Here is a 12173-nt window from a genome sequence, read left to right on the forward strand (position 1 = left end):
TCTTTACAAAAATTCCAAAGCTATTTTTCATAGAAATAGAAAAAAAAAAATCCAAAAATTTATAAGGAACCCCAAAAGACACCAAATAGCCAAAACAATCTTGAAGAAGAACAAAGCTGAGGGCATTGCTCTTCCTGATTTCAAAATATATTACACAAAGTTATAGTAATCAAAGCAATATGCTGTCATTAAAAAAATAAAAGACACATAGACCAATGGAAGAGAACAAATGCCCCAATATAAGTCTATGCATATATGGTCAACTAATCTTTGACAAGGTCACCAAGAATAATAATGAGAAAGAATAATCCCTTCAATGATTGGTGGTGAGAAAACTGAGTATCTACATTCAAAAGCATGAAATTAGACTCACCTTACACCAAACACAAAAATTAAGTCAAAACAAACTAAAGACTTAAATGAATAATCTGAACCCGTAAAACTCCAAGAAGGAAACATAAGATTAAAAAAGTATTTTGCATTGGTTTTGACAATAACTTTTTAGATGTTACAACAAAAACACAGGCAACAAAAACAAAAAGAAACACATGGGACTATATCAAGTTAACAAGCTTCTACACAGCAAGGAAACAATTAAAAATGAAAAAGCAACCTACAGAATAAGAGAAAATATGTAAGCACAATGTATCTGGTAAGGGTTTAATGTTCAAAATGTAACAGAATATTAACAATTCAATCCAAAACAACTCCACAGCAAAAAAATCGAATAACCGGATTTTAAAATAGGGAAAGGACCTGAATAGACATTTTCCCCAAAACATACAAATGTCCAATAGGCATATGAAAAGGCATCACTCATCACTAACACCACTAATCATTAGGGAAAAGCAGATAAAACCACAATGAGGTATCACACAAAATGGTACAGCTATATGGAAAACAGTATGGAGATTCACCAAAATGTTAAAAAAGAACTACCTTATGATCCAGTGATCTCACTTCTGGGTATATATTCAAAGGAAATCATGTTCACTGCAGCATGATTCATAACAGGCAAAATACAGACACAACTTAAGTCTTCATCAATGGATAAAGGAATGAAGGAAATGTGGTATATACAAGGGGGACCCCCGCTTCCCCCCAAAAAACAGAATTATCTATTGGAAGATGGGTCCCTTGTAGTACACTCAGAATTTGCTCCTACAGCTGAAACGATCAACCAAAGATTTGCCTGGAAGTTTTGAGAAGGTTGAATCACTATTTGCAGAAGAAATGTCCCAGGTAGTGGCAAACAGGTGACTCGTTCTTCCACCATAACAACACAACTAACCACACCATGCTTGTGTTCAGCAATTTTTGACCAAAAATGTGATGCCCCCTGTACCCCATCCTCCCTATTCACTGGATGCTGCCCTGAGTGGCTTTTATTTTGTCTCTCCAGATGAAAAAAGTCCTCAGAGGGAAATGTTTTGCCAATGTGAAAGAAGTGAAACAAAAAACAGCAGCAGCACTAAAAGGCATCAAAATTGACAAGTTCAAAAGCTGTTTTGAGCAGTGGAGAAAGTGTCTTAACAGGTATATTGCATCAGATGGAGAGTATTTTGAAGTTGACTGAAGTTTCTGACAAAGGATCTATATGAAACTTGAAGTGAAAGGAAAAAAGCAAAAAATGCCATTAAAAAGTGGGCAAAGGACATGAACAGACACTTCTCAAAAGACAACACACAGCAGCCAACAGACACATGAAAAAATGCTCAGAATATAGACTCTGGAAGCAAAGCCTCAATTTCTTAACCAACTTATCTTTGACAAAGACTCCAACAACAACCACTGGGGAGACGAGAACCTATTCAGTAAATGGTGCTGGGAAAACTGGCTGATCACATGCAGAAGATTGAAACAGGACCCCTACCTATCACCATACACAAAAATTAACTCTAAATGGATCAAAGACCTAAACGAAGAACCTCAAACTATAAGGATCGTAAAAAACGCAGGAGACAACCTTATGGAAATTGGAACTGGCAACCAATTCTTGATCAAAACCCCAAGTGCCCATACCATAAGAGATAAGATAGACAAGTGAGACCTCATCAAACTGACAAGCTTCTGCAAAGCAAAAGAAACAATCAAGAGAGTGGGGAGACAGCCCACAGAATGGGAAAAGATATTTGCCAACTGTATATCTGACAAAGACCTAACATCTAGGATCTACAAGAAACTAAATGCACCAAAAGGAAAAAAAACAAAAAGCCCCATCAAAAAGTGGGCAAAAGACATGAACAGACACTTCTCAAAAGAAGAGATACGGGGAGTCAACAGACACATGAAAAGGTGCTCAGCCTCATTCATTGTCAGAGAAATGCAAATCAAAACCACATTGAGATACCACCTAACCCCAGTAAGAATGGCCATCATTAATAAAACAAACAACAGATGCTGGCAAGGATGTGGAGAAAAAGGAACGCTTCTACACTGCTAGTGGGAATGCAAACTAGTGCAACCTCTTTGGAAGACAGTGTAGCGATTTCTGAAAGAACTAGAAATTGACCTTACAGATGATCCAACAATTCCCCTACTGGGAATATACCCGGAGGAACTCAAATCATTCTACAAAAAAGATACCTGCACACGTATGTTTGTTGCAGCTCTATTCACAATAGCAAAAACATGGAACCAACTGTGCTGCCCATCGAAGCTGGACTGAATTTAAAAAATGTGATATATATACACAATGGAATATTATACAGTCATAAAGAAGGACAAGCATATGAACTTCGCAGCAACTTGGATAGATTTAGAGTCTATCACACTCAGTGATCTATCACAGAAACACAGAAACAAAGAACAGAGTACCATATGTATTTTCACTCATAAGCGGACCTTGAACAATTATCATAATTCTGTAAGAAAGGGATTGCCAGGGGAAGGAGGGTGGGATTGGTAGTTGAGGGAAACCACCAAGGGAGGGAGGGGCATACCTCATCAACAAGGGTACCTGCATAATGAACATTTGTATACCTAACTCTGAATTGTATCCTCATCTTTAAAAGAAGAAGAAAAAAAAACATGCTCATCCTCACTTATCATCAGAGAAATGCAAATCAAAACTACAATGAGATACCACCTAACTCCAGTAAGGATGCCTATGATTAATAAATCAAAAAACAAAAGATGCTGCTGACATGGGTGCAGAGAAACAGGAACGCTTCTACACTACTAGAAATGCAGGCTAGTTCAACCTCTATGGAAAGCAGTGTGATGATCCCTAAAAGAACTAAAAACTGACTAAACAATCCAGCAATCCCTCTCATGGGAATATACCTGGAAGAACATAAATCATTCTACAAAAAAGATACCTGTACATGTATGCGCACTATCACAACTACTCAAAATAGCAAAAACAAGCCAGGTTCGGTGGCTCAGCCTGTAATCCTGCATTTTGGGAGGCTGAGGTGAGTAGACTGCCTGAGCCCGCAGGTTGGAGACCCACCTGGGCAACTTGGTGAGACCTCATCTCTACAATAAATCAAAAAATTAGCCGGGCGTGGTGGCGTGGGCCTGTAGTTCCAGCTACTTGGAAGGCTGAGGCGGAAGGATTGCCGGAGCCCAGCAGGTCGAGGCTGCGGTGGCCGGGAGCGGCCACTGCACTCCAGTCTGAACGACAGAGTGTGACTCCAACTCAAAAAAAAAACTAGCAAAAACATGGAAACAACCCTACTAACCATGGAAAATGGACCAGAAAAAGAAAACGTGGTACATATACACAATGGAGTATTATACTATCATAAAGAACAAAATCATGGACTTTGTAGCAAACTGGATGAAGCTGGAGACCATCATACAAGTGAACTATAACAGAAACAAGAACTGAATACTCCATGTCTTCACTCTTAAGTGGGCTCTGACCAACTGTCACATTAGCACAAGGGAGGGATTGTCAGTCACTGGGCAAGGCTAGGGGAGGGAGGGAACAGGGTGAGGAGCATGTGACAACAAAAGGGTACCTGGTGCACTACGGTGGGGTGGAGGAGGGTGAAGACCAATTAGAAGCCCAAACATCACCCGCATACAGCCTACTTATGTAGCTAATTCTCACTTGTACCCTACATCTCTATATAAAATAAAATTTTAAAATTAAAAACCCACAATTTTTTATAAATAAATGCTGGATTTTTTTGGAGGGGTTCCCCCCTCATACAGTCATGCAGAAATTTATGACTGGGATACATTCTAAAAGATGTGTTGTTCTGTGATTTCATCATTATGTGTACAACACAGAGTGCACTTCAAACCTAAATGATATAGCCTACTACACACCTAGGCTACATGGTCTAGTCCATTGCTCCTAAGCTACAAACGAGCATGTTATTATACTAAATACTAAAATAGGTACACAATGGTAAGCATCTCTGTACCCAATTATAGAAAAGAAAATGCACTTGGCTGGGACATTATCACTGCTACAATGTCACTATGTGATAGGAATTTTTCAGACCTACCATAATCTTATGGGACCACTTTCACATATGTGGTCCAAAAATGTCTTTACACAGCACATAACTGTATATACAATGCAATATTATTCAGTCATAAGAAAGAATGGAATCCTTCCATTTTTGACAACATGGATGACATGGAGGACACTATATTAAGAAAAATAAGCCACACATAGAAAAACCAATATTGCATGATCTCACTCACATGTAGAATCTAAAAAAGTCAAACTCACAGAACAAAGGTTATTACTTGGCAGGGCGGGGGTGTGGGGAAGAGGATATGTCATTTTTTAAAGGGTACAGAGTTTCAAATATTTAGGACGAATAAGTTCTGGAGATCTAACGGACAACATGATTACTAAGTGTTCTTGCCACATACATTTTTTTAAAAAGGTGTGTATATCAAATCATCACATGTTAAACCTCAATTATACCTCAATAAAGTTGAAGATGGGGAGTGATTCACTAAATAATAAGTTACATGCAGCAAAGAAACTCATTGTAACAGTTTAGAAATTTCTCAAATGGTAGGCCTGACTGATTGATCTCAGGGGAAATCCCAAAGGACAAAGTCAATAGTATTACAGAAACAAAACAATTGCTAGTTTTACTTTCCATTTCAATATGGAAGTATCATGAGTCTAAGAACTGTGTCATTCAACATGTCTTAGGTGTTGAGTATGATGGTATATTTTCATTATGTGTTCTATTTTACATACATTAGGTCACCTAAACTTCAAAATAATCCTGTACAGTGATTATCATTATCATCTACATTTAATACATAAGAGGTTAGTTACATAAGCAGCCCAAATCCTAGAATAGCTAGGTTGATTCCAGAGTTAATACTTAATAAAGTATAATGCCTCTCTTCTAGAGACCCTGGTACTACCAGAAATTCACATTTAGTTTACTCTTTATTGCTAATCATTCAAAATGTTTAATATAAAGTTTATGAAAACTTCTTCAAAGTCAAGTTTACTTTCAGAATTAACCCAATTGTGCTTTTATCATTTTGTCCCCATTTACATCCCAAATATGTCATTACTGTACTACTTTACATAACCAAACCTTGCCTTCTCAGTATTTTCATGTGTTTTACTGATTGGACTGCTTTAACAATCATCACACACATCTTGTTTACTTTAGTTGAATCTTTGCATGAATGAAAATCTTTGTGATATTACTTCATCAGTATATTTCAACAATATGTATGACATCAAAAAAGAAAAAGAACATGAATACTGAGTTTATAAAAGTATCACTTCAGATCCTGAAGATGAGTATGAGATAAAATGTGTAGTCCTGACCATAGATTAGGTTAGGCCTTCAAAGCTGATGTCTTAAGTTTTGCTATATAAATACTGTCAGTCCCATAAAAGTGTTCCAAAAGTACTAATTCAGCTATTAAGGTGAGTTGCATTCTGATTTTGGCATAAATTTTAATCATATTTGACCTATTTATAACTGTCATTTATATTTCCCTGTTCAATGTTCTACATTATTACAAACAACTCAGCTTACAGTGGCTTTTGATTATTATATTTTGTTAATATAGAAAGCTTACCATCTCTCTCATTCTTGGTTCATCTGTAATATTATGTTATTAAAGCTTCTCTCTTTGCATTCTCAATGAATGGCACCATCAGCAAGGTCCTCCCCCTCATTCATGCCTCCGCATGTAAAAGTTAAGAAATCTTAAGATTTCCACTAATCCGTCCCCTTCCTTCATTTCAGCTGCCATTGCCTTAGCTCTCGTTATTCCAGACCTGGATTAAGGCTATTAACCGTACTGTGAAAGTAACGTCTTTTCATATTCCTGTGCCTTGCTGCCTAGCATAGGTCACAAGCAAACATTTCTGGGATAAAGAAACCATACTTAAATTTTGCCATTTTATATTCAGATGTCCTTTCCAATTTTATAGACAATCTTACAAGTAAAAACACAAGTAACTAATCAAAACAATCATCTTTTGTAGTCGCAAACAATACAACACAGACACATTTTTAAGCTCCATTTCCTAAAAAATAACAAAGTAATAATAAATTAAGATCATATTCAGGCAAAAATCAAGTGTTAACCTGAGTATTTTTGTTAAATTGTGATTTAACATCCATGTGTTATTCAGAAGAACAAAAGTGAAAGTAATTTGTATCAAGCCTCCTGAAGGCCCTTGATTTATTCCTTCAACACAGTAAGACAGCAACAACAATCAAAGGAATAAAGACCTAAGGAAAGATAACTAACTGCATTGACCCCTCTCCCTTCTCATAATCCTTCCAAAACAAATGCCAGCAAAACAGCCAATTTGCACATGACAATCTTGAGAAACATTAAAATAACAAACAACCTTACATTAACTCAGAGCTATGACTAGCCAAATTTTACCCGCAAACCTAAGAAAATTAACTAGAAAGGAAACTTACAACTCATGCTCCACCATATGCATAGATTATTATTATAAAAGAGACTTACAGAGAGACCATAGAGAGTTCTGTGAATAACATTATAAATCTATACTAATAACTACAGCTGCCAGGCTGGGACTCTACAAGCTGGAAAAAATATTTTAAAAGACATTTATCCATCTTACCTTTAACAGTATGTGTCATCATGATGGCCTAGACCCAAGAGATGACTTTCAAGGCTATTATTCAAAATTGAAACTCATTTTTAAAAACTTCAGAAAATCAGTTTTCTCCACACAAAATCCTTAGAAAAAGTTTCACTACAATTTAATCATCAAACTATGTTCCAAGAAAAGAGTTCAGCAATCTAATCTATTTGTGTACATAACAAGATGACTAATATCTTTAACAGCTAGACCTTGTCGATATCTGTAACACATCTACTACTCTGGTATAGCCTATAAAATAATTTCTAACAATTCAAAACTGATAACTAGGCAAATTTAATGACAAGATTATTACGGAGTCATCTGAAACATAATACCTTTTACTTATATAAATCAGAGTTAACACTATTCATACACGTTCATAAGATATGCATGGATTACATAAGTCCTTAATAACTTAAACAGCCAATTTACTGATGATCTAAACATGTTTAACCCCCTTTCATGTCTGTCATTTTATGAATGTATGATAAACTTTAAAGACTTATATGATTCAGTATAATATCTTTTATCTTTCATATAAGACTGTGAGCTCCTTCAAGAATAGAATTTTTTTTTTCTTATTCATACAAACTACTTTGAACATCTGCTCTATCCGGTGCCATAATTGTTATCTTTACTTCTACAAACAATCCTATGAAGTGGACCTTGTAACTTTAGAGATAAACAGATTCTAAAAAGTAAGCACACGCACAAAGCCAACATGATAATCTCTATTTTTTCAGCAAATATTTACTCCAATCTCCTCAATGAGGACAGAATGACTTGATATGGCTACTGAAGGGTTTTTCAACCTCAGCACTACTGACATTGTAGACCAGATAATTCTTAGCTTTGGGGAGTGGGGTCCGTCCTGTGCATTGTAGGATGTTTTGCAGCATTCATGCCTTCCACTTATTATTGTTAGCCATAGCCCCTCTGAAATTTAGACACTAGAAATATCTCTAGCCATTGCCAAATTTTCCCAGAGGCAAAAATGCCTCCAGGTGAGACTCACTGGGCTAATGAAATGTTAATAGATGGGACAAGAGCTGAGGCCTTACACAGGCTTATGCAATTTGGCTAGACTCTGGCATTCCAGTGATCTGCCGTAAGAGCATGCCCCAAGCAGCCACCAACCCCTTCCTTTGGCCTGGGCCCAGCAGGAACATAAATGGAAATCTAAATCCACTCACAGCTAGTCTTGATCAACCTAACCTAGGCTAAGCCTCAATCAGCAGAACCTCAAGCAACATACAGACTGATAAACAAAGAAATAAATGCCTACTATTTTAAGTCACTGAGTTGTACGGCATTTTATTGTGAAGCATTAGGTGGCAATTGTTAACACGATTGTTAATACAGCCAGTAAGGGGATAAGCTAGAATTCAAAACCTAGGCCTGACTCAAAACCCACTATCTTGACTACATTAAAGAGCTTTTTTGCAACTGAATTATTATTCTTACCCACTGTGTGCACAGTATGCAGTAGAAATGCAACACAAGTCTGCTTTATTAATAAATACTAATAAATGTGAATTTTGTAAAAGTTTTAAATAATTTTCAATGGGCCACTCATATTAGTTTCTCATTCTCACATCATTAAGCCAATAATTTCAAAACATTGTGAAGGGCATTACAGAGCACCACATCATTTCTCAGACACTGAATCTAAGACTTTTTTCTCATATCAGTTTCCGAGTCCTACACAGTTAAGTCCAAATCACTACCTCCAAATTAATGTTGACTTCTATAAACAAGATGCTATGTGCCAAAGTCAACAGGTTTAAAGAAAAAAAAAGTTCAGCAGTATTTGAAAAAATGAGCTACATATATGCATAACAAGTATGCATTGTACATTACCACTTACCAGACACTATACTAAGCTCTGGAAATACAGCAACGAAAAAAGACAAAAAATTCCTGCCCTCATGGAGCTTACATTCTTGTAATACTTACATAGCATAAAGGCATTCTCCCAAGTGCTTTACACATATTAAAGCACCTAGTCTTCACAAACCATTGACTTACTATCTCCATTACAGAGATGAGGAAACTGAGGACCAGGAATGAAAAGTAATTCATTTCATATTTTGGCCATTATGCTATACTGCCCCTCTGCTAATTCTCTGATCTCTCATCACACCACGCTTCCCAGCATGCTCATCCTTGAGTCACTGCACTTGCTGTTCACTCCTGGAGGTGGCTTTCACGCCTTCCTCCCCCCCATCATTCTGTTCGTGTTTCTCCATTCCCATCATCTTGTAAGAAATTCCTTTCCTGGATACCCTTACAAATGAAGCCTCCCTCCACATACTAAAAATAAATATTCGTTACTGTCTGTCTCTGTCACTGAAATGCCTGCTCTACAAGACAAGGGATACTGTTTAGTTCATCTCTTTATCAACCTCATGAAACAATGCTTGGCAAAATTACTATGTATGTGGTTACCTATTTGTTAATATGGCTTACTCTGACCAGAAAAAGAAAATTTAGAGCAGTGATTCTCATACATTAACATGCATTAGAATCACTTATAGGACTTGTTAAAAAGGCAGATTTGCTAGGCCTCACCCCTAGAGATTCAGATTCAACTAGTATGGAATAGGACTTGAATAGTTACAAGTTCCCAGAAGGTGTGTATACTATAATCCAGGGATCATGTTTTGAGAACCACTAATCTAGACAATGTCAATGTCATGCTACAACACCTGTCAACAGTAGCTCACCATGGCAATGAGTCGAAACTGGCAAAAGAAGAAAAGGAATATAGTGAAAAGGTACCCTCTAGACTTAGGTCCTGACTTGGAAAACTGTATGGAACATCTCTTTTAAATAATGCAGTATAAACAGCCCTTCTCTGAATGGGAGTGTGTGTGTGTGTGTGTGTGTGTGTGTGTGTGTGTGTGTGTGTGTGTGTATGTGTGTGTGTGTTTAAAAAATGGAACCAGAGAGATCAAGGTTATATTCTCTACAAAGGTCTTATGGTCTTACATACTTTATGTTAATGACTATTGCTGAAACTTTATCCTTCAGGGCTTATACAAGCATAAAAGACAGTTGGTATCATCTAGGGGGCACTGAAACACCAAATAATTGTATACCCCGACTGGAAAAGCTGCCCATGTCACAATTTTCCACCTCTAGGAATAATCCTAATACTCAGGGTAGGCCCATAGTGGTCATGCCAAGCTTGTAATAGATAACCCCACTTCCTTCGCCCTAGCAGATTGGCCCAAAACACATTCTTAGAAGAATCTGAAACGTGAAAATAAAGTCTGGAACACACTGGTAGCAAGTAATGTCAGTATGGCTCTCAAGAGAGAAGGTCCACAAACTCCTGCTGCTGAAGTTCTCAGAGATGCCTTACATAAAATTTTGTTCTCCAGCCATTCCTTTAATCCTTTGTATTACCCAATAATCTTCCAACAAACTCTACTTTTACCTATATTATCCAGGACTACTTGTATATTTGCAACCAAAAATACCTATAAAAATAGAGTAAATGTATAACCTTTAACATACTAGAAATGCAAACTGCAAAATACCAAAGCTTTTTTTCATTAATCCAATTTAAGACATGTCCTGTCAACAGACTAGTGTTCTATCCATATAACCAATGACACTTAAAGCACACATCATTTTTGACATTGCAATACTAATCCTTTTTTTTCATTTGCTTTCAGAAAAGTCCTCTGAAACCTAGAAATAAGCCACCTTTTCTCCATTATTTATTCAACAGGCCTTGGATGCCTGTTATGTGCCAATATGGGGGGGGCACACAGCAGTGAATAACAAAGACAAGACTCTTGTTTTATGTACCTTACACATTCTGCTTGGGAGAAACAGAAAAATAAACAAATAAAGCAGAAAAATTCCAGATAATAAGCGCTACTGCAGGAAAAAAAGGAGACATATGAAACAATGAGTAGCCAGATGGCTTTTAAAATGGCCAGGGGAGGCCTCTGAAATGACACTTGAGTTAAATTCTTAATGGCAAGAAGAAGTCAGCCAGTAGAGACCAAAGTACAAACTAACACAAGTCCTAAGGCTAGGAATAGACTTGACTTGCTCTAAAAGTCAAAAGAAGGCCAATGAGACTACAGAGCAGTGAAGAAGAGGGAAAAATAATTTAAGATGAGGTCAAAGAAATAGGATAGACCATATCACGTAAGGTTTTGTAACAAAAGGCAAAGAATCTGGATTTATTTAGAAATTAACTGATTTAGGACAAGGCGGCTATTTGCAACAAGATGCTTATAGACAATAGTTGAGCAATGAGCTAAGATGGGGAACAATCAGATCGGAATCAGTGGTTTTGATACAAACTTTATATCTGACACCCTCATTTTACAGAAAAGATGATGGGGGCCCAAGCTCTAGCTTCTCTGAGGTCAGATGAAAGATGAGTAGAGAGCTGTACTTGGTCCTCTCTGACATTAAGGCCAAAGCACTTTCCATAATTCCTGGCCTGGTTCTGAAACACAAAACACTCTATACCATGTGCATTTCCAAAGTGACATAGCAGCAATCAAATGGAAACACATTTAGAAAGAATTTTTAAAAATCATCCATGCCAAATTATTCACACCTCCAGTCCTTCACATTAATTTTTTACAGCAGCTAATAACACTTAAGTATTTACCATCAAATACATCTCTTCCCAAAATATGTGAAGCAGAAAAAAATTTGAATAAAACAACAAAATATACTTACATCTGGGTATTCTTTTACAGGCACATAAAGTTTCTCTTGTAACTGAACAATAGGTCCCACAGCATCAGGCAATTCTGCACTCCTTTTCTCTGTACTGCCATTTAATGTGTCATTGTACATGTCTTTCCGTACTCTGCTAATTTCTGTTAAAAGTAAAAATTTTAAATGTGTTAGACAACAAAATATTCTTGCTAATCCTGGAAAAAAAGAGGGGGTAAGGGAGGATTTCATTGATAAAGTATTAAAACTCAAGTAGAACTGCAGACCTATCCTGTCATTTTCTGAATTAAGCCCATATTTAACAGGACCACAGATTAATGAATTTCCACAAATCAAAATTAAATCAATCAAATAACATATCTTATTAAAACCAACTTCAGAT

The 12173-nt window shown here is 36.7% G+C and overlaps 1 protein-coding gene across 5 annotated transcripts in view; it reads right to left on the reverse strand.

Annotated features, from left to right (window-relative positions):
• The window catches only part of QKI (QKI, KH domain containing RNA binding), a 127185-nt gene extending 115249 nt beyond the window's left edge, over window positions 1–11936 (reverse strand). For all 5 annotated transcript variants that reach the window (XR_002481210.1, XM_021705900.1, XM_021705903.1 and 2 more), the window contains exon 1: window positions 11792–11936. Coding sequence is in view for 4 of the 5 variants with exons in the window: in XM_021705900.1 (XP_021561575.1) it covers window positions 11792–11911 (120 nt within the window). In the remaining variant the exon portion in view is untranslated. The remainder of the gene's footprint in view (window positions 1–11791) is intronic.
• Between the last annotated feature and the right edge of the window lie 237 nt (window positions 11937–12173).

This window comes from Carlito syrichta, unplaced genomic scaffold (assembly GCF_000164805.1).
Source record: "Carlito syrichta isolate Samal-C Ts95f unplaced genomic scaffold, Tarsius_syrichta-2.0.1 Scaffold314800, whole genome shotgun sequence".
Lineage (NCBI taxonomy): Eukaryota > Metazoa > Chordata > Mammalia > Primates > Tarsiidae > Carlito > Carlito syrichta.